General features: G+C 36.7%; 1 protein-coding gene across 1 annotated transcript in view; it reads right to left on the minus strand.

The window, feature by feature from the left end:
- The window catches only part of WDR64 (WD repeat domain 64), a 61,391-nt gene that overhangs the window by 26,624 nt on the left and 17,086 nt on the right, over positions 1-17,681 (minus strand). Inside the window, exons 9-10 of the mRNA XM_061471173.1 lie at positions 14,911-14,990; positions 8,415-8,554 (exon numbers count right to left, since the gene is read on the minus strand). Coding sequence (XP_061327157.1) covers positions 8,415-8,554; positions 14,911-14,990 — 220 coding nt within the window. The remainder of the gene's footprint in view (positions 1-8,414; positions 8,555-14,910; positions 14,991-17,681) is intronic.

Below are 17,681 nucleotides of genomic sequence, written 5' to 3' on the forward strand. Positions count from 1 at the left end.
TTCAGTTTACTCAGACATGCAATTTCTAAAGCATACCAAAAGAGAAACAGGCAGTGAGAAGGCTTGAGAAAAGAAATCCAGCTGAATAGAAAAAATGGTGAAACTGTTCATCCACCTGACAGTAGACCAGCAAAAATAGAGAGAAGAACTGGTGAAGAAAGTTGAGAAAGTCAGGGCAATGTTGCAGGTAGATCTCCAAGCTCAATTCTGGCACAGTTACAATTAAAGCATGTAAAAACAGTTAGTGCTGATTTTACAGCAACAAGTGAATCTAAGTAAAAGCCTCTTGCACTATTTCTCGCTGCTTGTTCAGCTATTAATGCCAGTACCACATTAAGAAAATGCAGTCACTTAAAGTGACAGCAAACACCTGGACAAATCACAGTATTCATAAATCTCTTCCCTCCTTCCAGCTTTCTTCCTTTCCCACCCTGTGGGCAGGGATGGGGAGATTACATAGACCACTGTTCCACATGAGTGATTCCCACACAAGGCATCCCTAGCGTGGCCACTAGATATAATGTCACTGCTATTCATCTGCGTCAGCACACACATGACTGCATGAATTCAGGCACAGAGAGTGGCAACAAAAAGCATGCAATTTGGAAATTGGGAGGTGACTAGGGGGAGTTGCCTTGGGGATGCTTTGTTAATAGTAACTTCATTGTCCTACTTATTTATTGAAGAACTTTCTTATCTCGCCTGTAACAGCGTCAGCAAACTACTTTGTTATCCTTTCCAGGACCACAGTCTGGATCAGTTCCCTCTGTTCTAGGCACTCCTCTTGTGTCTTTCATTTTTCAAACCAGTGGCAAACCCACCTGGTTACAGATGGAATTTCCACAGACAAAGCAAAATTTGAAACCATATCAATCCAGAATTCAGCGGGGTTCTTGTCAAAGCCTTCTGAGAACCCTTTAAAAAAATGAAAGATGTATATTTGCATACATAAACACTTCTCTTTCAAGCACCACCTTCCTTCAAGCCCTAAAAATCAGAGCATAGAAAAAAGCCTGAACTATCTTTTCCCTCTAGTCTAAAGCGTATGTTTTATGAGTATGTAAAAACAGTAACACCCTCTGTTCTATTTTTCTTAATACACACACACAGACAGACACAGAGCAGATTCATTTTACTAAATTAAATGGGAGCAGCAGAGGGAGGCAGAACAAAGGTGGCAAACAGGACAAGACAAAATTGGTAAAGAAATATTTTACATGTTCTCAGTACAATAAAGTTCAGGTTCAGGAACACTTATTTCATGCTGGGTTGCTATGAGGAAGCCACTGTGGAAGCATGCTTTGACTTTGAAAGAAGTGAATCCTCTTCTGCCCCTTTCTGTCTGCAATTAACTGAGACAGAAAAGCACTGAAGAGCCCAGGATTTGCTGACCCTCCCACACCCAGCAAGAGATAATCCCTTCAAATTACTGCTAGTTAAGAATAAGAAAGTGACCTTAATACACTGCTTTGAAGAAAGTAACAACTCTCAAGATAAAACAGTAACTTCTTTTTAGTACTTCCAAGCTCTCACATCCTGCAGATATTTTTTGTAAGCTCATGAAAATTTGGGTTTTTTTGAAAGACAGACAACTTTCCTCAGTTTTACAGAATGGTGATGCTGCAAGTTTTTAAAACAGTTTATGAAAAAACACTTGTGCAGGAAAATCCAAAATCCAACCACTCTTGGGGCAGAAAGAAGTTACACTAGCCACAGCATGCACTATAGGCACAGACAGGAAGAGTAAGCAACAAAGCTGATTTTCTGTTTGAGTGTTCAGTTCATCTGGCCCTATTTGCTACACTGTTCAACTGTGGGGATTGGAGTCTCCACAGTCTATGTGGAATATTTACAGATTCATACAGAACCTCAAAGACAAAAATCACCAGGCATGAAGCACAGATCAGACTGCAGTTCTGCTTGCTCTATTACTTATTAGAGTAAGTTATCTGGAGAGAGTGCCATTATGTGTCTTGTGATCCCTGAAGGTGATCCTGCAAAGTATTATAATTCGCTGTAGTTATTAGAAGACGTGGGAACAAATTGATGTCAATGGGATTACTTGTGAGGCTAAGGCGAGGAGGATTTGGCTCTAAGCATATTAATGCAATGTGGTGTAGCAGATGGTACTTTAACTAGTGTCTTATTCAGACAGTAATTTGGCAAAGTTCAAAATTATGAACATTTCAATTTACTTCCTCAGATAGTACCATTAGGCTGGTAATATATAAGGTTGCTTTCCTTTTCCCAAATGTGGAGGAATGCTGGAAATAAACTGGTTTATATGCAATAGTGAGTCTACTTGCGTAGCAATGAGCCTGCAGGGTATTTACTGGGTGCTATGCAGTGACTGAGAGTGTGTAAAGGCTTTGTATGCCCCTCTCTGTGCTCTGTGTACTGAAAACAAACCTACCTGATCCCTAATGCAAACATAAAATAACCCCCAACACCTCTGGAAAACAGTTTCAGTGGACATTTAGATGGTTTGTGGGTCAGAAGCTGGAGGCTAAAGGTGTAGGACAGAGGTGACTGCCTATGAAAACCTGTATCAGAGGAGCTCAAAAAGTCAGGTTCTTCCTACCAATTTTGAGCCAATCTTAGAAGGATGCCCTAACCCTAGACATAAGGTTTGAAGTGATTTTACTTTTTCACAGAAACAGCATCACAGAACGGCTTAGGTTGGAAGGGACCACTGGAGAGTACCTTGTCTAAGTGCACTGTTCAAGTGGGGCCACCTCAAGCAGGTTGCCCAGGACCATGGAGACTCCACAACCTCTCTGGGCAACTTGCACCAGTGCTCCTTTTCCATCCCAGTAAAAGAAGTGTTTCCTGATGTGCAGACACAACCCCCTGTGATTCAGGATTCAGTTTTCATTTCCTCTGGTCCTGTTGCTGGGCGCCACTGAAAAGAGCATGGCTCCATCTTTACACCCTCCTTTCTGATACTTATATACGCTGATGATCTCCCTTGAGTCTTCTCTTTTCTAGGTTATTTTGTAGGTTTGTTTTTATTTTTGCAAACTACTCAACACACAAAGTAATTCAAATGATGGAAAATGGGACAGGAAATAACAGAAAACAGGGTAAGTTATATGAAAAGTCCAGAGAATAATATTCAACATTCTTGAAGGATTATGCAATATAAGAGGAGAATAAAATTCTTAATAGCAGGGTGGAACAAATAAACTGAAGAGAATAAAAGCTCAGCAGCAAGAGAAGGATTAACTTTAACTTTCAAAGCAGTATATGAAAGATGTTGCCACATGATTTCTGTGCAGAACGACTGGAGCAAATTTCCCAAATGCCTCTTTTTCAAATTATCTCAGTTAAATTGAATATTGTTGACATACAGAACATTCTAGTAACAGCCGCAATTAGCAAGGGTTTGACATAAAGTAAACATTGTGCTTCCAGCTCACCTGTTTCCCAGAAGACAAATGACTGTATTATAAATATATCCTTGAAACAATGTCATGTGCTTTCAAAATAGGCTGGAAAAAAATCCACACTAACTCACACAGACATTGATACAATCACAAGACAGACAAAAGACATTTATGACTTCCTACAGGGATATTGCACAGCCAGATTGCCATTATGCAGATCTGGAGAGAGAGCACTGGAGACTGATAACATAAAGGTTTGAGTAAATATGCAAAAGTCAGAAAATACAAAAATATGTAAGATATCTTTACCTCACTTCATCCTCCCTGAAACACATAAAAATCTGCCCTTGAGTTCTGTAAGAATAAAACTAATATATATATATATATATGTATATATATAGCAGAGTTAATTTAATATGGGCAAATTTCAGCAGGGAGGTGTTTATGTACTTGCATCAAGTTGGCTGTATTAGGTTTTGAAGAAATTACAAATGGAATGAAACTCTGCTATGCCCCAGAATGGAGAAGTGAGAAATCACCCTGTTTATTGTACTAGTCCCCTGCCACATGTAAATGTGTGCATTGCTCTTTTGGTATTTACTGCCAAAAATGAAATTACTTTTAGAGAGAAGAGAAAGTCTAAAGAACACTCTCTTCACTGATTTAAAAGAAAAGTTTTTTGCTGTTTACAAATGAGACCACACAGTGGTGTAAAGGCTGGGAATATATACTCCTTGCACTAGCCCTGTTGATCATCAGACAAAACTGAGATTGTTTTTAGACACTGAAGCCTGTAGGTTTAAATCTTGCTCAGCTGACTTACTTAAGTGATATAATTCAACCAAACCCACCACTGGAGGTATTCTAGTAAAACAAATGGAAGAACTGGCAATTTCGGCTTACCAATTTCCACTAACAACTCAAGTTAGGCAAGACATGAAATTGTAGCCTCTGCTGTTCCAGTTGTGAATCCCCTCTCTGCACTAAATAAGATAGAGTTTGTCACTGCTTCACAGCCTTTCAGTACAAGGACTATGCAGTCTGGTCTGGACTCTTCCATGGCCTTAATCTTGTTTCCACAGAGCACTATGAGTGTAAGATCATTTTTCATATAATGATCTGCTTCCTGCAGCATCTTCAGGTTTAATAACCCCTGTCCCTATGAGGTTGTTTGTTTTTTTTTTTAACTTAATGCTTTCTGAATGTATTCGGAGTTCTGTTATATGAAAAGAATGAAGCTATACATGTTTCAGGCTGCAGAACGAGAATAAGAATGAGCAAACTATAGACAAGAAGAGGCAATGAAGGACTGAATGATATGGAGAGATAAAAATGAACACAGCAGAGATTTCTTGTGCAGCATTCTTCTACCTAGGGTATAGTGCCAGGTTAGTTTTCCATTATTTCTCTGCTCCACAGATTGCTCTCATATTACCCTGTACTTGGTAGAATTGATTCTCCAGCTGACTGGGCCCATTTTAAAAAAGGCCAGCAATTTCTATTAAATTTGTAGAAAAATGCCTTTAGTGCCAATGTAACAACCAGGCAGATTAAGTACTTTTATAAAGGATAGACTTGCCTGGTTTGAAACATCCACCTCATGTCATGGTTCATCATCTAACTAGTGTATTCTGAAGCATCCAAGGATGCTACTTAGCTGTAATTCCAAGTCCAAAGATAGAGCTTTTTAAAGGATTTGCATATTCTACGAGGATTTCTCTTCAGTAAAAATATATTGCCTCAGTGCTTGAATAAGCTATATTATTTCATTTTGTACCCCTTCAGACCTAAGATAAAAGGTGTAAAATAGTTGTAACCAACTATAGTGGGTCATACAGCACTTTTTTCTCTTTTTTATAATGATAATGATCACTAAAATTACAAGCATAAATCAAGAGAATAGGCTGTTGCAACCATATTGGAAAATATGTTTCCTGATATGTGGGTTAGTGGCTTCTGCAGAATAATTCCAATCAAAGAGTTCCTTATGTACATTTGTATTTACAAATAAATACGTACACTTTCATTTTCATGCCAGTGACCTAATCTATGACTGCAACATGATGAAACTTTAGCAAAGTGTTCATGTATTATGTAAAAACCCAAGACTATTTTGGTGCAGTGATACAGAGGACTGGTTAATACCTTCAGCCAAATTTAAGAGCATTTTCTCTTTGGAAACATTTACAATGAAAAGGGAGACAGTAAGTGTAGTTGTGATGAATGTGGTTCGTCTTGTTCTGTGATATATAATTTAACACAGAGAATAGTTTGTGTTTATGGGAAATCTCAACATAAGATTTGGAACATGTTGCTATGATTAAGAACAAATAGATCACATTGATATTTCAGATCTCCTAATAAATTCACTTAACTGAACAGATGGAGAAAAAGACATGGCTGTGGAGTACAACTATATTTGCAACGATGCACACTTGGCTTTAAGTTCTTCAAAACCTGGAAGATCAGGAACAGATCTGTTTCCAGGAATATTATATTCTGAAGCAAATCCAGCAGCACAGAATTAACACAGTCCCTGCCTTGGCCCTCCCCTATTTCTCAGTGTCACTACAGTGGAAACACTAAATCATATGACTAAAGGGCATAAGAAATTATTTCCAAATCTATGGCTCTGTCTAATTTGTAGTTATTGATAAGAGAATTTGAAACACACATTATTTTTAATAGCTGCCTGACATCGGTTTAGTAATGATTTGTTCCATCAAGAAATCCTTAAAGTATTGGCGCAAACAAAGTGCAGAACTAGTTTGAGGAATTTTTGTTTTCTTAAATTGAGCAATCATTTGAGTTCAAATTCCAAAACAGTTTCTTAATTCTTTCTTAATCTTTTTTCAATTAAACATCATAGAAGGTTTCTTCAATGTTTTCCAGAAAGCTGCACTGCACCCTGGCCAAAGTGCCCCAGTGTAAACAAAGAATCTGCTCAAAATAGTTTAGATGAATTTCAAGTTTGGCTTGTATTGGATGCCTTCAATATTGTCTTTAATCTAGCATCTATTTATAAGTAATTTATTGGTTCTGAAAAACTCTTGCACTTCAGAAATAAAGATAACCCTTCTTTGATTTCAGGTCTACACGATCATGCTCTTCACAGAGAAAATTTAATTTTGGGGATTTCCAAAAAAGTATTAATTTAGCCTTCCTAAGCTTTTCCCTAATTCTGTTCTGTCAAACAGCTAATGAAAAATCTGTTAACTATAAGGAGATTTTGTTTCCCTTGGTTACAGTGCTTCTGTGAGACCGTTATCTGTCTGATGTATTTTCAGCAAAGATATGTGGACTCTCCTTGTTTTGTTTCAGGAACCTCCTATATCACAGTGAATGAAAGATGAAAACAAAGTAGAGGAAACTATTTTGATTTTTCTTATGCTAGCCCTTATTGGAAAGCAAATTGGTCTTTGTCACAATAAAGTCATTGCCACTTTATTTGTAAAGTCCCTTAGACTTCTCTATGAGGGATCCCTTCTTTTTTGATATAGTTTTCAACTGTGACAAGAGTTACCTGACTTCTGAAAGTCTAGGAATTTATTTCTTTATATTTTTGAGGAGTGTGATTTCTATTTATAACTTAAAGAGCTGTTTGAAGACACTTAGCTTTTAATTAAAACACTTCCACATATTCATTTTCATGTACAACTGATCTTACTGATGTCACAGCACAACTTAGCTACATTTAGTTAAGATCAGGTATCCTCATACATGGAGACTCATAAAATAGATTTTGCTTCCCTTGGAATCATGTTGAATCACAGAAAGGCCCAGAAGGGACCTCAAGAAGCCTTCTGGTCCTTTACTTCCCCAGGGCCTTCATTCTTATTTGCTTTTCTATAAATATCTTCATGTACACTCATTTCCCTAAGTCATGTCTTATGTCTTATTCCATTTTTCCTACATGTATAGCTCACAGGCTATCTGTCAAAACCCTCCTTAATTTGGCAGCAATGTATGAGTGTAGGAAATGTACAGTTACCTACAGAATAGACAGGTATAGATTTACAGGAGGAAGGGGGAATGGGTATGGCTCTGGGATTATGTGATGATGGGAGATTTCTGGTGACTTATTTTCAGATAGTAGTACTTTTAGAAGGGTGTGGATTATTTTAAGAATAGGATTAAAGACATGAAAAGGTGGTATTTACTGGTACCTCAGTGAGCAGTGGTAAGCAGTTATGGCAGAAGAGCAGCACAGACAGAATAGCTCGGTAATATTTCCATCTATTTCCAGCAAATCTTGCAATATCTGGTTGAAGAAGTTTTATTATTGATTTTAAACAGGAGGAGTTCAGGTTCAATATAAGGAGGAAGTTCTTTACTGTGAGGGTGGTGAGGCACTGGAATGGGTTGCCCTAAGAAGTGGTAAATGCTCCATTCCTGGCAGTGTTCAAGGCCAGGTTGGACAGAGCCTTGGGCAACATGGTCTAGTGTGATGCATCCCTGCCCATAGCAGGGGGGTTGGAACTAGAGGATCTTAGGGTCCTTTCCAACCCAAACCATTCTATGATTATATTACTATTCCTGTTCATGGACAATATTTTGGACCAGTAAACCTTGTAAAAGGTGCTCATCAGAAAGAGGTCAATAGTTGAACATGATGTATAGAGTCACCAGTGTAAGAAAAACTCAACCTATGGATTTAGTAAGCTAACAGGAAGAGAGAAGAGTAAATGAAGCTGTAGGAAGCTTTTGCAGGTGATCACTACAGAATGGAGCATTCAAGTACAGGTTATGAAATAATTCCAGCAGTCGCCAAAGTAATATGGAAATTAGGGTTAATATCTACTGTTGTAAGTATTCTTTTGTCACATTCAGAAAGAAAATATGTCAAATAGTTCCATTCTAGCCTTGCTTCTCGATACAAAATTTTGGAAATTCTAAGCTAAAACTTCACCTTTTATTAAAATAAAAGAATGGATGAGATTAGGGCTATATGCCATCAAAAGTACTTACTCTAAACCAAATTTCTACTTGCATTTATAGCATTGATTTCCATGAAGTTAAGCATTTTACCTTTGCAGAGGAAAGGCTGATCACATGTTGATCTTTTTCATTTGTCACAATTTCCACAACGCTATGTAGGTGCCCCGATAGCTTCCCTGAAGGCTTACTATTAACAGCAGGATGCCACAAACGAAGATATTTGTCATTACCTGAAAGGAAAAAAAAAAAGACCGAGTAGTCACTGGTATTACAAATAAGCTTTGTAATGGAGAGCTGTGTTGTCAAGTCTCTTGCTTCCACCAAGTAGGCAATTCCCACATAAGGATGTGAATTCTTCATTCTAAGGGCTGGATTCCAGCTTATGTTTTCATTGCTTATCCCCAAAATTGTATGAAAAACACATAATTGACTTGTGTTTCAAATTTTTTTCATTTTGCCAGAGGAATGTCAGAGACATGGGGTATGACTACTAGTGCTGGTCCCATAGAAGCAAAATCCTTTATTAGAAATAGAACTGTGACTATGATTTTTTCCTTCAATGATCTAATTTAGAAAAAACATCAAAACACTTTTTGTGTCCGCTAAGCCAGGAAAGGAAGGGCCAACCACCTCTATGGAAAAGGGTGGGCATGAAGAACAGGATGGGGAGCAGGTATGAAAGTTGAGGACTGATACAAAACAATAGCCGCTGATGAGTGATTTTGTGTCTTGGCAATCAGGTCTTTCATATTTATTTGTGTGTTCAAACATTAAATTTACTCACATTATAGAGAATAATCCTTGATTGCATTGTAAATGAATCTTTCTGTACTGTTTTTGTCATAATTTCCATAAATATTTCAAAACACAAAGATGTATTAGTAAACTCCTGAGTTTACATACTGATCTAAACACAGCTGTACCTCGTGCAATGAAATAATTCACATTTCTCACAGGAGTTTCAAGAGAACATGAGCACAATTTAAGTTTGACATTAATTTATATTTCAATTTCAAATCCTGGCAAATATTGCAATTAAATGAATTGTATGCCATTACTTGAACACTTTATTAACACACAATAAATGAAATAGCCATATTTTTATCTATACTTCAGTTTGAGTTTCAGTTTTTTCTTGGCTTGAAGTGTAGAAAACAAAAACCATATAGACTAGGAATTCCATGGTCCAAGAGAACATTCACCGAACCTGAACACTATGACACTGAGCTCAGTTTTGTTAAAAGAGAGAAAAGCTCTTGCAGTCTTCTCTCCAGGGATCTTCCTTAAGCTTGTTCAATCTACTGCCATTGGTCAGTCCCTTCCTCCATCTCTCACTCCAGAAATCTGTTACTTTTTTTCTTACTACAGCAATATTCAATTCATTTACAAGCACCCCATCTCCCTTTTACTCCATTAAAAATTGTCCTCTCACTTAAATTGGTTCCACTGTTTATGTAGCTTCTCTCTAAATGAGAGAGTCTCCCTTGAGAAATGATCTATTCTTAAAATAGCTACAACAGAAAGTAATTTTGGTATATGCTGGCTCATTTCACAAGTGTGACTGAGAATTCAACCATGCAAACAGCTGCACTAGCACAATGGAGGGATAATTTCTGCACAGGAAAGAGGAGCCATGGATAAGTAGCTAACCAGCAGTAACTTCAGTGGGAATCAGTTTCTTTTCAGGGCAAATTTCAGACAGAACTAATCTACATTAGCTGTCTGCGCAGTAAGCGTTACAGGAGGTAACTTAAAAGGCTATAACTGCACTAGTGAAGTCCTTTTGGATGGGGAGCTACAGAACATGATGGGCTCCTGCTCACTTCCTCATATGCTGTGTTGGGCTTTCATAGACATGTCCTGAAAGTTAGCAGAACCTGTGTGATCCAGCCAGTACACATTACTGAGAAACAAGGCCATGGAAGTAAAACTCAGCTTGCAAACCTTCTATGGGGTCAACAGGAGGGCACAAAAAATGGTAGACAGAAGCCTCCAGTGAGATTGATGAGATGAGTTATAATGTCAGAGGGAACAAACACTGCTTCAGACAACACACCCTTTAGCAGCCCCAAATGAAAACTGTCATGTCTTAAAACTGGGGTGAACTAAGAAGGAGCTGTTGACAGTATCTGACCAACTCAGCTACCTACTTGATGCACTCTGAGGAACAGTATCTTTCTTAGTCTTCCTAATTGCTCTGTTCTTTATATTCCTGAGGTGACAGCAGATGAATGAAAAGGGGATACCACCCTTTAACTGAGGCACAGGATTTCTTTTACAGATAGAATCATTAGTACATGTTATTTACTTATATTAATAGGAATAACAAGCAACATCAGGAAAGAAAACGTTTTCCTACATTAATAATGCTGTTTGCTTCTCATGTTATACAGTGGACCAGTTTTAGATCCTTTTACTGATGTGGATTTGGTTTTAGTAGATGTGTTCTGTCCCCTTTTTCTGTACTAATGCCAGATTGGCCTGAACATTTGCTGCCTCACTGCTTCACTGGAACATTTGCTGGAACATGTATTCTCTCTGTGCTCCAAATATGCCTCCAGGATTCAGAATCCTGTCACAGAAGACATGGGTACTAACCACGTTCAAGAAAAGCTTGAAAATGAATTATCTTTCTACATATCTGTTAGCAAATATTTAAGATTCTGTGAAATCAATGATTTAAATCATGATGGGCTCAGTTCAGTGTTCTCTCATCCCAACTAAATAATTATGAAAATATATAGGGTCTGTTGTTGCTTTTTTGTTTGGTTGGTTGTTTTGGGGGGTTGTTTGTTTTTTTCTAGGCTTGGTTGTATTTTGTTATGGATTTGTTTGGTTTTGGTTTTGTTTTCTGGTTGTATTTTTTTTTGGGTGTGAGAGGCTTTTGTTGGTTTGCTTGTTTTTTGGTGTTTTTTTTAAACTCAGATTCTCTGACCACAGCTCTATTCTAACTGGATGTTATGGATTCCAATACCATTTTTGAACATGTGATGCTTTGTCAAATCATTTTCATTGCTTACACTGTTCTGCTGAGATGTCTGCGTCTCAATGGTGTTGGAACCCCCTTGAGAACAATAGCATTTTTGAATGACAAATGCTAGGCCTAGCTTAGCATCCTCTGATAAAATAGAAATGAAAAATATAACTCGTGTTTTCTTTCTATACTGCTTTTCTCACACAGACATACCCCTTATTCTTTAAAACAGCTTGTCATACCTTCAAGCCTGACTTCAAAATAATCTTGAGTTGTAATATTTACAAAACCTCTTTGGAACAGTTAGATAACTGGTAAATTAACACAAGTTCATATGTTTATCATATTGACCAATGTCTCTTTCTTTTTCTGCAGTCATATATTCTTCTTAAATTTAGAATGCATCACAGAAAAGAGTCTGCAATGCTTCTGAAGGCTAATACTAGTCCTGAAATGTGGTTTCTGTAACTAGGATTCTTGAGAAATTCCTGAAAATGTCAATGCCAATGTATAGCGCCAGTAAAAGAAAAATATGTTACGAGTTACTTCACTTGTGCCAGGAATACACAAAGAATACTAAGCAAGTACAAAGGACTTCCTTGTATCAGTCTTAAGCTGCTACTGCTATACTTAGAAATTACTAATTGTTTTTCTTCTATTTTATTGTTCACAGAAGAACCATACCTGGATTTGAGGAACTAATAGTGTTAGAAGTTGCTGTGTCATATCATTTAAAAGTGATCACCTCCAGCTTTTATATATACACATAATTTGGTTTTAACTGTAGCTGTTTCCTGAGCTGATAAGACACGATTGGAATTGAAATGGATACAGAATAAGAAGAAAACCATATCATTTTACCCTTCAACATAATATTAATGCAAAATACTACACAGAAAAGTTATTCTAAATTACTGTGGGCTATGTATTTTAGGCCACTATCAGGCTTTTAACACTTTACTGGATGAAGTCTAGCTTTTAGCATAAAAAGTGAATGCTGTAGCAAGTTTGCTTTTATCTTTCTTATTCATTATTATAAATGTCAGATATCAGGAAGACAAAATTATGTTGAGTCACAGAACTGACAAACTCATTAATTTATTCAAATACATCTAAATAAATTATGAAAGAGTAAGGCTGTTAAAACATGACTTCTGAAATAGTCACTTCACATTGTAATAATACATTGTAGTGTTTTGAGTACTATTTGCGCTATAAATACCTGGCTAAATATCAATAGTTTGGGAGTTAGTAAAGTGGTTAGTAGATTTATCCCCACTGAATACTTTAGAAGCTAGCCTACAATCAAAGGTTGGATTTGTTTCTTTTAATTGCTGGATGTGACATATGAACATAGCTTCCGCAAATGTTTGCCTATGTCACCAAGAAATCTATATATTATGATACATGAATTATTCACCTGCTCTGGTCATTGATTGTTTTAACTGGATCATCAATACATGTTTCTCAGCTAGACAACAGATATGGAGATACAGAAACATAGTGCGCTCTAGTCAGACTATTGCATCATCATGAGCAGTGTATTTTCTTAATATAGCACTGAACTCTAAAGCTCAACTTTTAGTAGATGGATCTCTCAAGCACTGTAACTTTATTCTTAATTCTGGGTGCAGCTTCATAGTAGCCCTTGGTTAATCTAAACTTCACAGTGAAATTTGAAAGAGATGATCCTTTCCTGTCTGTCTTTGGCCATGCATTCTCACTGTCTCCTGTGACTGTTAGTAATTTAGCTCAGGAATAATTTAATTTTGTGCTTAAAGGAAGCAGCAGAGCTAAGCACTGGGAATAATGGTGAGAGGCAGGAGGATGCCATTTAATATCAAGGTGAAGGTCAATGAATGAACAAACAATACAGGATTCCAACTCAAGGATATGTAAATGTTATGGTCCAGAAATAGACTAAAATATTGTTACAAGTACAATTCTTATACTTTTTCAAAATCTTCATTACAGAATCCTTGAACACCGTATTATTAAGCTTTTGTCATGTTACCCATGCTTTCTGTACTTTTGTGCAGTGAAAGTCAAGACAAATTAAAATGCAGTATTGAGAAAGCTCGTCTGCTTCTACAGTATTCTGATTAGGTAGCTGTTTAGATGGGATAGGAGGTTCTGCATTCCAAGTCTAGCCTCCAGCCTCTATACTTTCAAAAATTTTAAGCAGATGAGGGCATTTCTTTCGGCAACTGCTGCTATTCAGAAAACCCTTCTCAAACTTATCTGCTCTAATTTGTGGTCTAATATTTATCCTCCTTATATTTTTAAAGACAGCAACGATATTCCTTGTTAATTACCATTTTTCTAGGTTATAAAAAATGCACTCTTCAGTCTCTGTGTGATAGGTTTTCCCCAACCTTTTTCACATTCAATTAATCTTTTTCAGACATGGCTCATATCAACCATACAGTGAATTCCAGTAAAACGTGAGGTTTTAGTAGTGTTAGATTCAGAGAAGTTAATGCTTTGTTACCTGTAGGACAGATATTTCAACTAACACATGTACCTAGGGCAAGTATTGCTTCATGACTGCCCTATTCCTATACTCTGCCATAAGCCTTTATTGCTGGTCACTGTCAATGAGGGGATAGTGCGTTAGGCTGACCTTTGGTCTGGCATACCATAGCTAGTCTTACGAAGGAAGTTTATGCAGATTTTTCTCTTCCTCTGCTATTTCTGTAAGAATTTTCAGTGTGTGACAGAAACTTTTATTAGTTCTTGTGTAATTGACCTGTACTATTCCGACACTTCATGATGGTTTTAATACTACAGTAGAATCCTCCAGTTTTACCTGTAGGAAATGCTAACCACATTCTGTTTTATAGGATCTGATTGCTTAACACAGGAAAGGATGGCCAAAGAGTAATAGGAAAGGATGGGAGCCCTGCTAATAATGCAAGGAATAATGTGTATAACCTGGCCAAGACCATCACTGTGACTTGGAAAGGTGCCTTAGAGTAGTTCAACATATTGTTTCTCCTGTTTTATCTTATGAGAAGAGAAGGCTGTGTAGAGACCTCATAGCAACCTTCCAATATCTGAAAGCGATCTACAAGGATGCCGGAGAGGGACTCTTCATCAGGGACTGTAGTGGTAGGACAAGAGGTAACAGGTTAAAACATAAATAGGGGAAGTTCAGGCTAGATATAAACAAAAAGTTCTTTACTGTGAGGGTGGAGAAGCACTGGAAAAGGTTGTTCAAAGAAGCGGTAAATGCTCCATCGCTGGCAGTGTTCAAGGACAGGTTGCACAGAGCCTTGGGTGACATGGTCTAGGGTGAGGCATCCCTGCCCATGGCAGGGGAGTTGGAACTAGATGATCTTAAGGTCATTTCCAACCAAGCCATTCTATGATTCTATGATACTTGATTCCAAGCCAGACTGAGCCCTTGATAGATTCCTGTAAGGAAGTATATCTTTTCAGAGTAAGGCTCCCAGCAATTAAAAGCAAGACATCTATTTCCTATAATTTAAGACACTATCTTAAGAATTATTTAAATTTTTAAGATACTAACTCAGCTTTACTTGATCTTATTTAACTGGGGAAAAAAAACCACAACAGTACAATCTCTTGAGAAAAAAATCCAATACTTACCACCAGTGACAATTAGTTTTGCTTTTCTACAGTATGTAAAGGCATTGACTCCTTTAGGGACAGAAAATTCCTTTACAGGTCTGTAATCATTAATGAAAGAAAAAAAAATTATTACAGGTAAGAAACATTAGGAAAATAGTCTACAGTCATTCCACCTTATTTTTCTATAGTATATAAATAGCTGTTTGCATAATGTATACAGTCTCTTGTTAAAAGCAAATTGATTTATAACAGTGACTTATATAGCCTTACAGTGATACTAGCATTAATAAAATAGGAACATACTGAACTTTCCATTAAAATAATAAGTCTCTGATTTGAACATCTTAATCCTTTATCAGTCATACTCCAAACAGTATACTAAAATGGTAGCTGTTGATAAAGTAAACCCTCACACACATCTCCATGCTTAAAGCAGTTCATCACTGAGGAAAGTATCAAACCAACTGCCTTTGCCCATTCCATACATGGAGGTGTATTATGGCCTCTATTTTTGCATGAAGTGCAGTTACTTTTCTGCTGCTTATGTATAATTGTATAATGCATAGCCTCTATTTTATCTATTTTGTGTTGTATAACAACATGAAGACACCACAGGCCTCTGAACTCAGCTGAATTATTCTGTTGTATTCACTGATGAAGCACAGGAATTCAAACACCCAACACAGACTGGGATTATCTCAGTGTCCCTTCCAAACCCATCCTTTGAGCAACTTCTGCTTGTCTCTCCATGTTTCATACATTCCTACTAATAAGTGAATATTTTCTTGATCTTTGAGCAATAGCATGACTAACACCAGTCTCTCCCAGGAAACAGTGACTGTCAATGTAAATTGGCTGTACAGAATTAAATGGGTACACATTTAATTTTTTTCCTTGAAATCCAGACAAGTAGGTAGTTCATTTATTCCAGGCTAAATTGTAACCATAGATATTGAAAACATTACTGATAACAGTAAATTTTACAAAAGACTCTGGAAACTTTGAAGATTAATGAAAGAGCTTATTCTTTCTAGGCTGTTCACTCCCTATTACATAGCAGAAGCAAAGCTTTCTTTCCAGACCTCTAACAGAGGAGTCCCAATTCTCTTAATGATATAAAATAGCAACTAATTGATATAAATGTGTGGCAGATTTCATCAGGATTTATTATCTTTTTTCCCTTAATTCTTTAATGTAATACTTTTATATAACCCTCTATTGGCTCTTTAATGAATGGTCTTGATACTCTTCTGTCCTGGGTTTAAACCACGACATCTTCCAACATCAGTGTGAATAAGGGCTTCTGGCAGCATGAATTCCTGCCCAAGTCATGGCCTTCCAACAGAAGCACCTTATGATCCCACCTACACCCTCCCAGTTTTAGATACAAGAAAAGTTTATAACTGCTTATCAGCCATTATCCACAAAGAAACTTGACAGTCACATAGGAGATAAGATCATTGCATCCCCCTTCAAGCACAATAGCAATTGCTGGCTGCAATGTTAACTGGGGAAATTTATTTTGTTGGCACCAGTAAGTCATATATTTCAAGTATAATTATGTATGAAATTGGCATTTCAAAGAAATTTGATCCATGCCCATTTTTAGAGCTATTAATTTCATTTTAACAGCTGTGTAATTTTTCAGTTGTCTAAATATAATTTCATTGAGGTGTTGCATGAAACTACTTAGAGAAATGTATTTATTCAGTTGGAGACAAAATTATAATCAATGTTAAATGAAAAAGACCTACCCAGATATTTATAGTTAATGTTCTGTATTACAATGTAAGGTGGTAGCATACACTCTTTTGACCATACTTTTGGCTCTGCAGTCTTTGTTTTCTTTCTCTTCAAATTAATTCCAAAACTCTTAACAAAATCAAATGGGGTTTCTCAGCTTTTCTCTTTATACAGTATATGACCTTGGACAAGCTCTATTTCATATTTCACTTTCCTAACCCGAACAGACATGCAATGCTCATAAAAACTGAAATTATTAGATTGATGCAAGAATTATTATGTGAATATTTATGGCCTACATTATACAAGACATTAACTGGATTATCATAATTGTTACTAGCTTTCAAAACCTATTTCTCTCTGGATGTACCTTACAGAGGAATTGTGAAACTGATCTGATGTTTACAATGCTTTGAGATATTTGAATGAACAGTTCTATCTATAAGTTATTTAAAGTTCTTTACATCCGATTGTCTTTGTATTATCTATTTTCTAATTGGGCTATAAACTATTCTAAAATCATAGATTAGAAAGGCTTGGAATCAGCTGTAGCACTGATGGCCATACGAATAAGGATATGGCCAAATAAGGAGGCCACAACCTCTTTCCTGTATAGTAAATCAATTTCACAGCTCTCAGAATAAATTGTTTTGTTGGTTGAAGCTTATGTAACTGAAATTGTGAAATTAAAACCATAAATGAAACTTAAAGATATTTTAGTGTGCATATAAATTTTTAATGAATGGATATATGACATACACGTAACAAAGCAATCATTCTTCTAACTAAAATTAGCCTGCTGAGAAGTTGGAGTGAACAACACTGCCAACACAACTTATTTTTAAGGGCTGTGAGTAATGAACATATACGGATAGTTGTCTCCTACATCAAAAGCTAACAAACAAAATTGTTATGCATTTAAGCAGCTGTATTTTTGTTTGTATTAACAATACTTACAGAAAAGACAACTTCCATACAACAGGATGGCACCTTGCAAGGCACTGATCTCATGCAAAGTTATATAGCAAGAGGTCTGTTTTTTCAGA

This window comes from Pezoporus flaviventris, unplaced genomic scaffold, assembly GCF_033815535.1.
Source record: "Pezoporus flaviventris isolate CSIRO_AGI_PZ_B2104156 unplaced genomic scaffold, CSIRO_AGI_Pfla_v1 ptg000066l, whole genome shotgun sequence".
In the NCBI taxonomy this organism is placed as follows: Eukaryota; Metazoa; Chordata; class Aves; order Psittaciformes; family Psittacidae; genus Pezoporus; species Pezoporus flaviventris.